Source organism: Anomaloglossus baeobatrachus, chromosome 4 (assembly GCF_048569485.1).
Source record: "Anomaloglossus baeobatrachus isolate aAnoBae1 chromosome 4, aAnoBae1.hap1, whole genome shotgun sequence".
Lineage (NCBI taxonomy): Eukaryota > Metazoa > Chordata > Amphibia > Anura > Aromobatidae > Anomaloglossus > Anomaloglossus baeobatrachus.
This window is the reverse complement of record NC_134356.1, coordinates 75,636,011-75,653,443: the sequence shown is the minus strand read 5'-3', so window position 1 is coordinate 75,653,443 and position 17,433 is coordinate 75,636,011. Positions and strand designations below refer to the sequence as shown.

Below are 17,433 nucleotides of genomic sequence, written 5' to 3'. Positions count from 1 at the left end.
TTTAATGATGCTTTTTTTGAGCCCTAATATTCTCAAACAGTCGTCTAAAGCCTTCACAGAACAACTTTAGTTATACTGAGAATAAATTACACATGTGGACTTAATTTTTCCAGTCAGGTGATTTCTGGAGGCAATTGGTTACTCAGGATTTTATATAGAAGTACTAGACTACAGGGGGCTGAATACAAATGCACATCACACTTTTCAGATTTATATATTTTTAATATTTAGAAAATCATTTATCATTTCCTTTACACTTCACAAATAATTGCTACTTTGTGTTGGTATATCATATAAAATTCTCTAAAAATACATTTTAGATATGGAGCGTAACATGAAAAAATGTGGAAATGTTCAGTGTATGAATACTTTTTTCCAGACCCTGTATATAATGCATATGAAGTGTAATTTGATATTTGTACTATATTTTTCTACAAAGTAGACGTGCACCTTACTGTTTGCTATATGATATTAACACCTATGTGCAGTGTCGGCCTGGGTGCCACTGCCAAGGATCCACCAGTAATATTGACTCTGGGGGCCACAGTTCAGCTATAAGGAAATATATCATCACCCTCATTCACACATTACCTCTGCTCCTATATAATAATTGGGGTAGCTTGTTAAATGAATGACTCAATACTGCCCTTGTCTGTACATAAGGAAATCAAGTATATTGTGTCAATTAATGCCCTAAGAGGGTGGTCGGAGAATTCAGGGGCCCACCGGGGAATTCACCAGTTCTTGTGGGGGCCAGTTCGATTATTCTTATCTGTCTTCTGGTTGTCCTACATGGGTTAATGTAAAAAACAGCTTTGGAAAAAAAACACGTTAGAAAATAAATCAGTGCAATGGTGTAAATAAAAAAAATGATGTTTCTTACGCCAAGCAAGAGTTGATCACATGAGCAGAAATAGAGCAGCCACCAATTACCTCCGGCAGACACACTACTCCAACCATATTCATTAGTGGTGTCCAGTGACCAGTCACATGTGGCAACCCCCAGCCCCACCCCCCCCAAACAACAAATAATTCATGTCTTAATCCCCAGCTATTTAATGGATATTGTTGCAGAAGTGTGAGTGCGATTTTTTTCATAGATGTCAGTCTATACAGTTATGGTCAAAAGTGTTGGCTCCCTGAAATTGTTCCAGAAAATGAAGCATTTCTCCCATAAAATAATTGCAATTACACATGTTCTGTCATAAACATGTTTATTTTTTTGTGTCTATTGGAACAACACAAAAAAACTGAGAAAAAAAGCAAATGAAACAGAATTTCATACACACAAAACTGCAAAAATTGGCCGTATAATATTGGCACCTTTTCAAAATTGTGGGTGTGATGCTCTTTCAAACTGATATGTGGCAAGTAACAGGTGTGGGCAATATGAAAATCATACCTGAAACCAGATAAAAAGGGGAGAAGTTGACTCAGTCTTTGCATTGTGTGTCTGTGTGCGCCACATTAAGCATGGAGAACAGAAAAAAGACATGAGAACTGTCTGATGACTTGAGAACTAAAGTTGATGAAAGAAATCAACAATCTAAAGGTTGAAAGATCATCTCCAAAAACTTAAAAATACTAGAATGCAATATGCCAAAATGTATGTGAATAAGCTAAACTACTGTTTACTGAAAATGGAATAAGGTCTACATAGAATAGAACACAGTACCTACAGTCAAATATGGTGGAGGTTCAAATAAGTTTTAGGTTTGTTTTGCTGCCTCTGGCACTGGGTGCCTTGACTGTGTGCAAGACATCATGATATCTAAAAATTACCAAAGGAATTTGGGTCACAATATAGTGCATAGAGTCAGAGGTTTGCGTTTTAGTTCATGAGTCTTCAAGTAGGACAATGACCCCCAAACATACTTCAAGAAGCTCCTAGAAATAAATGGAAACAAAGCGCTGGAGAGTTCTGAAATAGCAGCAATGAGTCAAGGTCTAAATCCCATTGAACATCTGTTGAGAGATCTTCAAATAACTGTTGGAACAAGGCACCTCCATATATGACAGCAGTTTGCAAAAGAAGCGTGGTCCAAAATTCTAGTTGAGAGGTGTAAGAAGCTTATTCATAGTTATAGGAAATGATTGATAGCAGTTATTCACTCCAAAGGGTGTGCAACCAACCATTAATTTGGGGGTGCCAGCTATTTTGTCCTGCCCGTCTTTGGTGATGTTTTTCATGAAATTATGTCCAATTTACATTTTTTTTCTTTTTTTGTGTGTTGTTCCAATACACACAAAGGAAATAATCATGTGTATGACAAAACGAGTAATTGTTATAATTTTCTGAAAGCAATACTTCATTATCTGGATCAATTTCAAAGGTGTCAACTAGAGATGAGTGAACCTGAAGTTCAGTGTTCGATACGAATGCAGACTTTCCAAGGAAACAAAATTCAGGTACTTTACGTATGCAAACCACTCACGCAAGCATCGCTGTGGTCAGGTACGCTCGGTGCTCAGCCCACTGCGATCCACTTGCAGTGTTTCATCGGTTTGCACTGGGGGTAACAACAGCGTGATCGGATGTAGTGTGCACCAAACAAAGAATAATGGAAAAAAACACCCATGTGCCCCCAGAAGTGTTCTGTTTAAGGCTCTCTGTATTTAGGCCAATCATTGACTACAAATGAAGTTCAGGTCACATCCGGGTCCAAAACCGAACTTCAAAAAAGTTCAACTTGACCAGCAAAATCCGAATTTCCACGAGTCTGCTCATCTCTAGTGCTAACACTTTCGGCCACGACTGTACATCAATAAACCCAATTTTCATTATCCTTATTTTAACACAATGTTTGTTTGTGCTTGTTAAGGTTTAACAAGTGGGGGGACCACTACTGCACAACCCTTTAGGGTATGTGCGCACGTTGCTTTTTACCTGCTTTTTACCTGCTTTTTTGCTGCTTTTTCTTCTGCGCTGTTTAATGCCAAAATGGATGTGTTCTTCTATTCAAGCAAAGTCTATGGGAATTTGGGTTTCTTGTTCACACTATGTTGTTCAAAATGCTGCCTTTTTGAGGCAGAACTTTGGTCAAAAACTCAGCTTTTCAAAGAAGCAACATGTCAATTGTTTTTGCCATTTGGGTTTTGCACTGCAAAGCTGAGTTTTTGACCAAAGTTCTGCCACAAAAAGGCAGCATTTTGAACAACATAGTGTGAACAAGAAACCCAAATTCCCATAGACTTTGCTTGAATAGAAGAACACATCCATTTTGGCATTAAACAGCGCAGAAGAAAAAGCAGCAAAAAAGCAGGTAAAAAGCAGGTAAAAAGCAACGTGCGCACATACCCTTACTAATGGTACCAGGATGCTGAATGAATTGAAATATATGTACTCACTTCTAGACCGCACTGCTCCTTTACACTCAGCCAACATCACACACTGATTTACTGACAAACAATGTCCCTGCAGTCAATCAGTGGTCGATGCCGCTTTCAGGTTTCTGTGTTAGTGTCCTTTATGTTGGATGGAAATAAGAAATGTCTGGAGACCATCGAGGGACATAGGGTAATAGAGGAGAAGTACTGGTCCAAGAAGTAAATATAGATTTTGTTTTAATTTATGCAGGCCAAAAAGAATGGGTGCTCCCTAGTAGTGGATAATCCCTTTAAACTGCTCCTAGTAGTGTAGAACTGGCCCATCTTATGGGTTCTAGTTCTGTCCAATAATGGGACCAAGGAGTCCAGCTGAAGACAATTTCTTCTGGTGGGCCAAAAGTACTCAAGTCCAACACTGGTTCCCAATCGAGGATGGACTTAAAAGGAACTTGTCATGGTGTCTGATCTGTGGAGAGCCTGGTAATGAGAAGCTGAGAAAAATTATTTTTTATATATATATATATATATATATATACATATACAGTACAGACCAAAAGTTTGGACACACCTTCTCATTCCATGAGTTTTCTTTATTTTCATGACTCTGAAAATTGTAGATTCACATTGAAGGCATCAAAACTATAAATTAAAAAACGTGGAATGAAATACGTAAAGAAGTGTGAAACAACTGAAAATCTGTCTTATATTCTAGGTTCTTCAAAGTAGCCACCTTTTGCTTTCATTACTGCTTTGCACACTCTTGGCATTCTCTTGATGAGCTTCAAGAGGAAGTCACCGGAAATGGTTTTCCAACAGTCCTGAAGGAGTTCCCAGAGATGCTTAGCACTTGTTGGCTCTTTTGCCTTCACTCTGCGGTCCAGCTCAACCCAAACCATCTCGATTAGGTTCAGGTCTGGTGACTGTGGAGACCAGGTCATATGGCGTAGCACCCCATCACTTTCCTTCTTAGTCAAATAGCCCTTACACAGCCTGGAGGTGTGTTTGGGGTCATTGTTATTATTATTATTATTATTATTGTCCTGTTGCAAAATAAAAGATGGTCCAACTAAACGCAAACCAGATGGAATAGCACGCCGCTGCAAGATGCTGTGGTAGGCATGCTGGTTCTATATGCCTTCAATTTTGAATAAATCCCCAACAGTGTCACCAGCAAAGCACCCCCACACCATCACACCTCCTCCTCCATGCTTCACGGTGGGAACCAGCCATGTAGAGTCCATCCGTTCACCTTTTCTAGAAAGACACGGTGGTTGGATCAAAAGATCTCAAATTTGGACTCATCAGACCAAAGCACAGATTTCCACTGGTCTAATGTCCATTCCTTGTGTTCTTTAGCCCCAACAAGTCTCTTCTGCTTGTTGCCTGTCCTTAGCAGTGGTTTCCTAGCAGCTATTTTACCATGAAGGCCTGCTAACAGTTGTTCTAGAGATGAGAAGATGTGTCCAAACTTTGGTCTATACTGTCTATGACTATGTGCGCACGTTGCGTAATTACATGCAGTTACGCTGCGCTTTGTAGCACAGCATAACTGCATGCGTCCTGTGTCCCCTGCATAATCTATGGAGATTGTGCAGGGGCCGTGCGCACGTGGCGTCTTAGAGCGCAGCGCTTCGGCTGCTGCCCGAAGCGCGCGTTCTAAGAAATGACATATCACTTCTTCCGTGCGCTTTGCCGGCAGCCCCTGCTCTGTCTATGGCAGGAGCTGCAGGCAGAGCGCATGGAATCGGCTTTTTTTTTTTCACTACGGACATTTTCTGCAGCGATTTGAAGCGCACGTGTGCTCTTCAGATCGCTGCAGAAATTTCTGCAGAGACTGTACGCAACGTGCGCACATAGCCTATGTGTGTATGTATAGGTTTGTAGGGAAAGGTTCAGTAAAACTTTCATTCTATTCATTGAAGATCCTAGAGTTTGTAGTAATGAGTACAATAGGTGGTCCTACTACTGATTGGCAGCTATCTTTGTGTGCACTGTCAATCACTTAATAGTACCGTCCACTCGGCTTATTCATACAAACACCAAGGATTTCAATGAATGAAGTGCAAGTTTAACTGAAACTTTTCCTACAACAATGTATATCAATCTGACCAACTACTAATAACACTAAGGGGGGCTCTGCACACTACGACATCGCAGGTGCGATGTCGGTGGGGTCAAATTGAAAATGACGTACTTCCGGCATCGCATGCGACATCGTAGTGTGTAAAGGCTCGATGATACGATTAACGAGCGCAAAAGTGTCGTAATCGTATCATCGGTGCAGCGTCGGCGTAATCCATGATTATGCTGACGCGACGGCCCGATGTTGTTCCTCGTTCCTGCGGCAGCACACATCGCTGTGTGTGAAGCCGCAGGAGCGAGGAACATCTCCTACCGGCGTCACTGCGGCTTCCGTAGGATATGCGGAAGGAAGGAGGTGGGCGGGATGTTTACATCCCGCTCATCTCTGCCCCTCCGCTCCTATTGGCCGCCTGCCGTGTGACGTCGCAGTGATGCCATACGACCCGCCCCCTTAATAAGGAGGTGGGTCGCCGGTCAGAGCGACGGTCGCAGGACAGGTGAGTCCATGTGAAGCTGCCGTAGCGATAATGTTCGCTACGGCAGTTAGCACAAGGATATCGCCGCTGCGACGGGGGCGGGTACTATCGCGCTCGGCATCGCAGCATCGTCTTGCGATGTCGCAGCGTGCAAAGTGCCCCTAAGTTTGCAGATCACACACCAAGAGGTTCCCTTTAAAGGGGTTTCCCAGTACCACATTTTCTTTTAACTATGGTAAAAGAAATAAAGGAAGGTACTCAGTCTCCCAAATCCCAGGTGTTCCCACATCATATCTCCCTGCTCTTCGTAAACCTGGCTCCATGGATCACTGAGGTGTTGGCCTCACTGATATCACCAGTGATTGACAGCAGTGTTTACAAAGACAATACGTCATATCTAGAACCTAGTAAATAAATATCAGCCGGCGGAAATGGAACGGCACAGGAGCAGTAAGGGATTGGAAAGGACAATCCTTAGATATTTCCATCATTGTGCTGTGGGTATCTCAAAAACAACTTACGGTAACTCAAGGGAAAGGGGCTGTGATGACAGATCAGGAAAAACAGCAAGTTCATTATGAGGAGCTATGGCGGTCTTGCCACTCCTAGTGATACGTTTGTAAGACAACCCCTTTAATGAATCTGTTTATATAAATATATTCATCCTCAATAATATTAATAACCTGGTTTAATTATAGCATAAAAATTGAAATGTCTTCTTCAACACTGTAACATTAACCATCTGTTGGCCTCATCTCTCGGCGTTCCTGGCAGGAGAGGCAGACACCTGTTACTCCTTCATGTTTGGCCTATTTCTTATAGGAAAATATCTTTTCATTTCTTTAGAGCACAACAACCCACGGAAGAAGCTGGAGTGTGGCCAAACAACCAGTTTGAAACTGAAAGACTACAAGCAATGATCCTGGCGTCAGCAAATGGTCAGTTTCAGTGACAGCTAATGGAAAAATTCTGGGTCAAATTGAGAAAACAGTTTCTGGGTACAAAGCAGAGGGATGTGATATTCATGATTTTGCAAGGCTATCGAGAAAGGACAATTCTCAAGGTCATGAAGGATCAAACATCTCAATGACCTTTTCGCATATCATCAATATCAATGATCACTATCAATGACGTGTCATGGTTGTCTGCGGGAGAATAACTGGTAATCATGGAGCCCCATAGCTAAATCAGGCTCACGCTACTGCAACAGAGAAGCACATCATGCATATAAATATATATATCTATATATATATATATACACATACACAGTATATATATATATATATATATATATATATATATATATATGTGCTTGTGTGTCTGTATGTATATATATATATATATATATATATATATATATACTGTATATACATATAATAAAAGTATATTAAAATATGATAAGGATGTGATACATGACTACACATACATTCAGTAGGTGTCCTACAGCCATATGTAAGATTCAACATGTACAACTTATTAAAATATCTATACAAAAAAGTGCAGAACTCAATACATAAATTAAAAATACTCTTTATTGATAATAATGTAAAAAAGGTTTAAAAAGACATACAATGCCACACACATTGAAAATATATATTTTCTGAGTTTTAGATTAAAGGGAAGCTGTCAGCAGGTTCATGCTATGTAATCTGAAGACAGCGTGCTGTAAGGGTTCACACAGATATTTCAATGATGCCTCTGTTTTCAAGGTTTGTGGTGTTGTTTACTTGCAATGATTGTTTTAGCGCCAGGGTCTTATCATTGCTGCACTACATTGCCCCGTGCAGGGCAGTTTGACATGCCCTCTCCTCTAAGTAGCACCTCACTGTCTATTTACAATGTCTATAGTGAGCCTGGTGTGGGCGGGGGCAGCTTTCTCAGCTCTGCTGCATTGCTACATCTGTGTCAGAACTGCTGCACCCAGTAATCTAAGTGATACATTGTTAGATTTAGTGTCTCTTTGCCTATATTATTCAAAACTGTGATGACAGATTTCCTTTAAATGAGTCTTATTTGCGGAAAAAAAAAAGAATCTATCCTAAGATATACTGTAAAAATTTCTTAATGCCATATGTGCTATAGAAAGAAAGTACAAAAAATTATGACTTTTTAAAGTTTTTATCCTCTGAGAAATGTCTTGAGTATAATGGGGGGTAGAGATGAGCTTTATGACAAGTGCTCTCAGATTTATAACTGCTCCTCATAATAATAGATATTGATTAGAAGCAGGAGTGCTCCATATGGCGGAGCTTTGCCTTCAGCTATGGCAGCTCACTGGTAATCCTCCACCGCTATCATCTATGATCTAACTCCTCTGAGAAATTACAGCACATCAAATCAGTCAGCTCAAAGATGGAGATCTATGCGTTGTACAGCACAAGGTACACTGAGCTGTAGTGCCTATCAGTATTTGTACTATATTTTTATTTATTTCCGAGCAGATTTCTTAAAAGTAATGTCAGTAAGTTTAACCCTTCCCACACCAAACCGCATACACGGGCATACAGATCTATGAAAGTTAATCCATTGATTACATCTTCTATCTGTTGCAACTTTCCCAAGAAATCAGAGGTTTAATTGACATGCAATTAGGCGTTAAGTGCTGTCGGTGTGAGAGAGCACTTTCTGAGCATCCTCCCCCCAAATTGTTTCCCTGCTTAGTACCAGACATTTTAGCTTGATTGATAGCAAATTGTGTGAAGTCTGGTGCCAGTCAAGGATAACATCCTGTGTGCCATATGCTTTATCTGTGTTGGGTATCATAATATGGGAGGACCCTACGCCAAATATATTTATTTTCACACCGTGATACTGACCCACAGACAGCGCCTGTGATTGGTTGCAGTCAGACACTGTCACACAGGCTGGGGGCGCATCTGACTGCAGCCAATCACAGACACCAGGACGGCCAGTGGGCGGGGAAAGCAGTGAATATGTGTGAGCATTAATGACCTGCCCAGGAAGTGAAGGAGAGAACACAGGAGCAGTGTACAGCCACGCCAGAGCCTCGGTTAGTATGAAGTGCTAACTTCATTCTTATTTTCTGTATTTTTCCTTTATTTTATTTAATTTCCCATGTGTCGGATCTGGAGCAATACCTCCGTCTGGCACCTGGTTACCTTTAAAACTGCGCTCATCCAGACTTTTACAGTCTGCGGCCGCCCCTCACTAAAGCGTGCTTTACACTCTGCGATCTCGCTAGCGAGATCGCAAGCGATCGTACCCACCCCCGTCGGTTGTGCGACACGGGCAAATCGCTGCCCCTGTCACACGCACTTACCTGCTCGCTCTGGCCGGCAAACTGCCTCCTTTCTACGGGGGCGGTTCGTTCGGCGTCACAGCGACATCACACGGCAGGCATCCAATAGAAGCGGAAGGGCAGAGATGAGCGGGACGTAACATCCCGCCCACCTCCTTCCTTCCGCATTGCCGGTGGAGGCAGGTAAGGAGATGATCGTCGCTCCTGCGGTGTCACACACAGCGATGTGTGGTGCCGCAGGAACGACGAACAACATCGCTAATAAGCAGAAAACGATTTTTTGTTTCCGGACGACCTCTCCGCGGCAAATGATTTTGACCGCTTTTGCGATCGTTTAAGGTTGCTCATAAGTGTCACACACTGCGATATCGTTAATGACGCCGGATGTGCGTCACAAACACCGTGACCCCGACGATAATTTATTGACGATATCGTAGCGTGTAAAGCCCGCTTAAGTGTGCGCTATCAATGAAAGGGAACTTGTCAGGTTCCATATGAACCCAGAAGCATCAGCAATTCTGTGCACATATCTATATTCCCTTCATAACAGTCCCTTCATGTAGTAGCATAGATAAACAGATCTTTAGAAAAAGTATTTCTAAAGACCCTTTATGAGATGCTAATTAGGCCTCTAGTCGCAGGGGAGTTAGTTCAATGACTAGTTGGCCCATTAAGTACGTGATCATACCCCTGTGGGTATGATAAATGCTATACAACAGCTAGCATCATCAGTTGCGCAGTACAAATCCGCACATTGCCACGGCTTTCTTCCCCGCAGCATTGAGTGATTCTGACACCAGGCTCACTGAATATAATCAGAACTTGTCCACATTTCCAGTCATGCGCATTCCTGTGTCCCGGCTACAGAGAGGCGTAGTGCGCATGACCGAAAATGCAGACAACTTCTGATCATGCACAGTGACCCTCTCTGAAGCCAGGATGCATATGTGGCGCCCCTGAGACTTCAGTCGCCACGGGGTACTGCACCTCACTTAATGTGCGGTACTCATCCCGGGTCCGGAGGAGGTCGGTGCCGGTTCCACACCCATTCATTCAATACACACAGTAGGTTGCCCTCTCCACTGGGGACCGGGCTAGGGTCGGGTCTTAAGGTTGCCAACCAAACACTAGGGCTTCCACCCACTAATGACAGTGTCTCAGGGAAGGAGCGACCAACAAGGGGGAGTTAGGAACGCATGGCCACCCGTGACATCCCCTGACCCTCCCTGGCCCGGTGACGAGTATTCCCAAGGCCCTGTGGGGTGCTTCACATACACCCAACATCAGAGAAGCTCACTACTGAGGGGCATAAAGTCGTGCGTGGATAGGACCCAGGTTGAACAGCTCTTCACTCAGTTCAATTCAGTCATCAGCACTCACATATTGTGAGAGAATTAACTGTTATACTTGAGACATGCAGCAACCATGATATGTATCATCATCAAATGGAAGATATACTGTAAGAAAGAGCTTACACACAATGTAAATTACTCTAACAATTAACACAGCGCCATGTGTCTGCTCATCACAGTTCCTGTACAGCATAAGCCTGCAGTTGTTTGCTCCAACCACAGCTGCACCTGTACGCCATAAAACTATACCACTGGTTTCTATATGAGAAAACAATGTTCATGAGGTTTGAAAGGAAATCTGTCACTATTTTTTTGCTTCTCTGTCTGAGAGTGGTATGATGCAGGTGCAGGGACCCTGATTCCATCAATGTATCACTTACTGGGCTGCCTGCTGCAGTTTTGATAAAACCAATGTTTTCACTTCTGCAGATTAACTAGTTATTTGAATGCTGCAAACATCACTGATTGCCACTTTTATGTGTACAATGTGCATATCCAGAAATCTGCCAGTCAGTGGTCAGGGTTAAGGGTGCTTTACACGCTGCAACATCGCTTATGATATATCGTCGGGGTCACGTCGTTAGTGACGCACATCCGGCGCCGTTAGCGACATCGCAGCGTGTGACACCTAGGGGCGACGGTCAACGAGTGCAAAAACGTGAAAATTCGTTGCTCGTTGACACGTTGCTCCTTTTTATAATATCGTTGCTGCTGCAAGTACGCTGTTGTTCGTCGTTCCTGCAGCAGAACACATCGCTATGTGTCACACCGCAGGAACGACGAACATCTCCTTACTTGCGTCCACCGGCAATGAGGAAGGAAGGAGGTGGGCGGCATGTTGCGGCCGCTCATCTCCGCCCCTTCTCTGCTATTGGACGGCTGCCGTGTGACGTCGCTGTGACGCCGCACGAACCGCCCCCTTAGAAAGGAGGTGGATCGCCGGCCAGAGCGAAGTTGCAGGGAAGGTAAGTCCGTGTGACGGGTGTCAGTGATGTTGTGCGCTACGGGCAGCGATTTGCCCGTGATGCACAACCGACGGGGGCGGGTACGCTCGCTAGCGATATCGTTAACGATATTGCAGCGTGTAAAGTACCCTTTGGGCTTGAAACACACTTCCGTTAAAAACACGCACGTGCCACGAGACAAGTATTTACCCTGCGTGTTGCGTGTGGTAAGTACGTGTCTCGGGTAGGTGCGGTCCACGTGTGTTCTACGTGTGCTATCCGCGATAGCACACGAAGAGCCGGTAATTTTCATACGCACGTGGTCCGCGCTGCTGTCTGTGGTGCTGATCTTCGGTCTCCAGCCCTGCCGTCTCCCCGCTGCTGCCGGCCGCAGTGAAGTGAATATTAAATGAGCATAATGAGCGGCGGTCGGCAGCAAGTGGCAGCAGCGGCAGACAGGAGGGCTGGAGAAGGTGAGTAACTGTTTTGGGTTTTTTTCACTGACACGTGTATTTTCTCCAGCGCGTGTCACACGGGACCGCATCCACACTACATCCGTGTGGTACAGGTGCGGGCCGTGTGACACCCGTGCTGCCGGAAAAAACATGGACATGTCAGCGTGTAGAAAAACGCACACACGTACAAACGCACACGGACACACGTTCCGTGTGGTTTTACGTGTGTGTGCCTGCTACAATAGGGTAGCATTGCTGAACGTGTCTCCGTGCCGCCGGTACGTGCAAAAAATGGCAAACACGTACCGGCGGCATGGATGTGTGTCGGAGGCCTTAGATAGAACTCATGAATATGGAAGATTACATCTTAGCAGGTTTACTAGTCCACCTAATCTTAGAGCAGTATAACGTAGTGGTCGAGACTCTATTTCCAGCACTGTGTCACTTACTGGGCTGCTTGATGTAGTTGTGATAAAATTACTGTCTGCCCTCTTCAAACACCACTGATTGGCAGCTTTTTGTGTACACTGTGTGTAGGCAGAAATCAGTGAGAGGGGCGAGATTACAGAATTCATGAATATGGAGGACTACATGGCAGTAGTTTACTAGCCTTCTAGTGACAATCTCCCACTGATAAAACTGATTTTACCAAAAGTACAGCAAGCAGACAAGTAAGTGACATATCGCTGGAATTAGGGGTTCCCTTACATTATGCTGCTCTCAGATTAGTTGGCAAAAATTTGGTAACAGATTTCCTTTCAAGGGAATCTGTCAGCGGGTTTTTGCTACTTCATCTGAGAGCAGCATGTTGTAGGCAAAGAGATTCTGAAACAAACGATGTATAACATAGATCACTGTGTGCAGCCGTTCTGATGTTATCAAAGAATTCAGCCCTCCAATTCCAGGCTCTCAATAAAGATTGTGCATTGACTGTGAGGTGTTTATTCCATGCAGGAGGCAAGCAATAAACCCTTTAGTTTAGGTAAATAATAGCTCACACACAGATAAGAGAAACACAGTTGTTTTTTCTTTTTTAACCCTTGCAGCATGCTGTCCTCAGCTTACATTGAAAAATCCTGCTGACAAATTCCCTTTAAAGGGTTAGTGCCATCTTTTGAAACTATCACCTATCTAGGATAGGTGATAACATGCTGATGGATGTTAAGGTCCAGTCACACTAAGCAACTTACCAGCGATCCCAACAACGATAGGGATCGCTGGTAAGTTGCTAGGAGGTTGCTGGTGAGCTGTCACACTGCGACGCTCCAGCGATCCCACCAGCAACCTGACCTGGCAGGGATCGCTGGAGCGTGGCTACACGAGTTGCTGGTGAGCTCACCAGCAACCAGTGACCAGCCCCCAGTCTCCTAGTTACAGCACACATCAGGTTAATTAACCCGATGTGTGCTGCAGCTAAATGTGCACAGAGCAGGGAGCAGCGCACACTGAGCGTTGGCTCCTTGCTCTCCTAGTTACAGCACACATCGGGTTAATTGCCTGATGTGTGCTGCAGCTATCTGTGCACAGAGCAGGAGCCGGCAGCACAGGCAGTGAGAGCGGAGGAGGCTGGTATCAAAGGTAAATATCGGGTAACCAAGGACAGGGCTTCTTGGTTACCCGATGTTTACATTGGTTACCAGCCTCAGCAGAAGCTGGCTCCCTGCTCACTGCACATTAGTTGTTGCTGTCTCGCTGTCACACACAGCGATCTGTGCTTCACAGCAGGACAGCAACAACTAAAAAATGGCCCAGGACATTCAGCAACAACCAACGACCTCACAGCAGGGGCCAGGTTGTTGCTGGATGTCACACACAGCAACATCGCTAGCAACGTCACAAAAGTTGTTCGTTACCAGCGATGTTGCTAGCGATGTTGCTTAGTGTGACGGGGCCTTAAGTCTGATCCACTGATCCCCTTTGCTTTTTCCATCAGTCCCAAAAGTAATGAATGGAGTGGTAGACAACATGTCCAGCACTCCATTCAGATGCAGTTCTGCCCTGCAGTGCCCCATTCTTGGGATCGGTTTGGGCCCCAGTGGATGGGCTCAGACTAATCAGCAATTTACCATAGGTGATAACTTCCAAAGGGTGGGAATAACCCTTTTTTATGACTGTGCTCCAGAACACAGTATAGTGATCTATTTCACACACCTTGGCTGATTGGTATTCTTTTCTTCCCAACAGAAGCTGCTGAAGGAAGTTCTGCTGTCGGACCAGGAGCAGGCACAATGGGCCTCAGCGCTCGCTATGGACCACAGTTCACACTGCAGCATGTCCCAGACTACAGACAAAACATCTACATTCCAGGAACAACATCAACACTTACTAACGCTGCTGGAAAACGAGATGGAAAAGCAGGAGCACCTTCAGGAAACAAGAAGAAATCCGGCAAAAAGGAGAAGAAATGAAGATAACGCCTGCTTGTAAACAGCGCAGAATCCCGCAAGAACATCCCCAGCAAATATCTCCGAGCGATGTTCAATGTCTTATCTACAAAGGAAGAGAGCGTTAAAATTGGTTGTATCTGTCATCATCAGGGCTAGTAGAAGGGTCCACTCTGCTATTAGCTCCTATGATGAATATACTAGTATGGACACTGGATATCTGAGCCCTTTCGAAATGCGCCAAGATTTTCTATTGGCCAAATTATTCTATTTTGCAAAGTCATTTCTTAACCAATGATGTACTCTTTTTACATAGGGTCCAGCTCGGCTGGTAGTATTCCACATTCTTATAGAAATTCTTCCAATGTATATATGTATTGCTAAATAGTTATTTATAATTTATCAGCATCAGAGACGTATTCTTTAAGCTTCGTTAACCCAGGTGGCTTTTTTTTTTAGCAGAAAATTATTTTAAGAAAATGAAGAAAAAAAAATAATACGTTGATGTTTGGTTGTAGACTTGAGAGCAAACACGTTTCTTTGGTAAATAAATATTAGTTTTTTAGGATTTTCGGTAAAAATAATTTTACGACACTCGAAAGAACAAAAACATAAAAATAATTCAACAAAACAAATGAAATTTGTGGCTTTAGAAGAAAAAAAGAAGCCGAGAAAACCATTGTATGTCTACGAAAGGACAAATGCTAATGATTTGCCATTTGGGGGTCAGAGTTAGTAAATTTTGGAAATTTGGGGAAATTAGATGTTTTGGGAACATGCCATAATCCAGAAGATTTAGACGCACAAGTCATGGTGTGGAGTGGGGACAAGATTACGATTATTCTCAGCTCTTACAGAGCAATTTATCGATTTAATTTGCTGTACCAAGGTATGCATGTGTAATAATTACTTTCAGTCGGCATTTCTACAGGATAGTCTTCCTTCTGCATGTATGTACCCAGCATGGAGTCTATGCATTCTTTATATAGAATGAGAAAAAATAAAGTAAGCTTGTTTAATGCAGGCCAGATATTTAGCTTTTAAGCATTAAAGTTTCCAAAGGAGCCATTTTTTGGTAAAAAAAAAAAGTATAAGAAAGATTGGCGGAAAGGATTTTATCATTTTTCATGATAAAAAAATATATAAAATATTCATAATCAAATCACAGCAAAGATCTGTACATTTCCAGTAATGTAGCTAGAGTAGGAGGGGGGGTGTGTCTCCAGGCGCACAAGCTGGGAACAACGTATGGGCACTACAATGTATTGGGCACTACAATGTGTGGAGCACTACAATGACATAATTACATTTTCACTGCTTTTACTGGAAATCAACTATGGAGTCAAAACTGTCAGTACACCTGTAGATGAATTCTCAGAGAGGTGTAATTTCCCAGATACAAACAAATCAAACCTCTTCATAAGGCGACATCAGAAATCAAAAGATTAAAATAAATCCAACTCCACAAACACTAAATAAATTCTTGTAAGACTCTCGAAGACAAATAGATAGATTTCCCCTTTATTAATTCTACATTTCTATGTGATATATTTTGTGATTTTTTTTTATTGATTTACATGTGACATAAGAGAAAGTAGAGCACGCTTATTTTTTAAGGATTTTTTTTTATGTTTCGCATATATTACATTATATTTTCAGGCAAAAAAGGGCAACGATTAATCCGGTTTATTGCAATGGATATAAGAAAATGTTCATTTTTATATTCATTATTGCTTGAATTTCTGTTCTGGGATCTTTGGAGGCAGATACGAATTTCCGATGCCTTGAGCAGTCTTGTATCTCGTGCTTGCTGCTTGACAATGAGAACAGCATTAATTACAGTTCTACCATATAAAAGCATCATACACTAACCGCTGCGTACTATGCCAATGCCTCTCCTGTATCATCAGGTCGCAACCACTAATTCGCCCCTTTATGTGGGTATCTATACAATAACCTTCTCCAGAGCTTGTAACACTATTGAATAGGGCGGTCACACAAGTTGTTTAGTGCTAGGTGATTTTTTTTTTTGTTTTTTTCTTTAGTTCCTTACTTTATAACAAAACTTTCATTGTAGTATAGATGGTATTGTAATATAGTAATTACGTGATCCTTTCACCCCTGTATATAACTTGTGGGCTGCAGTACTTTAATTCCTCCTGTATCTTTCTGTGTGGTTTGTGATATAAATGTACATTAAACCCATCTGTCCTTTCATTGTGTCTATTTCTGACCCGTACTTTGATTATAAATATGCTTTCACCCTTCTTCTTATACCAGTATAGACTAATGTCAATGTATTACACTCACGTTTTATACAATAATATTTATATTGCTTTTTCTTTCTTTGAAGAAAAAAATGAAAATAAATAAAATGTTTTCTTCCAAAAATATCTGATGTTATTAGTCATTTATGATGTAAATGGAATATGTCAGCAAGGTTTGGTCATGTAATGTCAAAACTAAAAAACTGCATCTCCAAATATAGCAAGTGTGAACATGTGCTAACTGCTAAAACTACATGAAACACAAAGGGATACAGTAACACTCTGTAAGTGCCAAGACTATCTGCCCATATATTTGTAGACTTTCAGTCCAGAGAGGCATGACACTAGTATATGCTCCCATCAACGAAAGATCACCTTGCCGCGGTTGATGGGCTCACAAGAACTGGCCAATTTTGCCCCAAAACACTTCATTTTTTAAGTATATTCTATATAGCATTAATGTAATTTAAATTTCATATATTTTTTGTTGGCAATTACAGAGTTCTGCTGTATCCCTTTGTTTGTGTTTTTTTGTAATCCAAAAGCAGCAAATGTTACATATCCTGAAAGAGATTCCCAAGCCCTTTTTCAGGACACTGTTAGTATGCTACACAGAAATGACCTGACAGATTTCCATTAAAGGAAACCTGTCCCTTGAATAAATCTATCCGAACCATAGGCAACAAAAATCAAGAGACCGGATTCTGTCTTATACCTAGTGATGGGTGAGCGTGCTCGCCATTGCTCGTTACTTGATCAAGCCCCGAGCATCTGATTTTGAAAATGCTCGTTTCCCATTGACTTCCATTATACTTGGTACTCAAGTCACGTTGGAGCAACTCGATGCTTGATGGAGTAACGAGCAGTGTGAGCACACTCACCTATCA

General features: G+C 42.5%; 1 protein-coding gene across 1 annotated transcript in view; it reads left to right on the top strand.

Annotated features, from left to right (window-relative positions):
* The window catches only part of LOC142302309 (protocadherin gamma-B1-like), a 111,853-nt gene extending 95,183 nt beyond the window's left edge, over nucleotides 1-16,670 (top strand). The window contains exons 4-5 of the mRNA XM_075343374.1: nucleotides 6,732-6,823; nucleotides 14,080-16,670. Of these exons, the coding sequence (XP_075199489.1) occupies nucleotides 6,732-6,823; nucleotides 14,080-14,303 (316 nt within the window). The 3' untranslated portion in view covers nucleotides 14,304-16,670. The remainder of the gene's footprint in view (nucleotides 1-6,731; nucleotides 6,824-14,079) is intronic.
* Nucleotides 16,671-17,433: the final 763 nt, after the last annotated feature.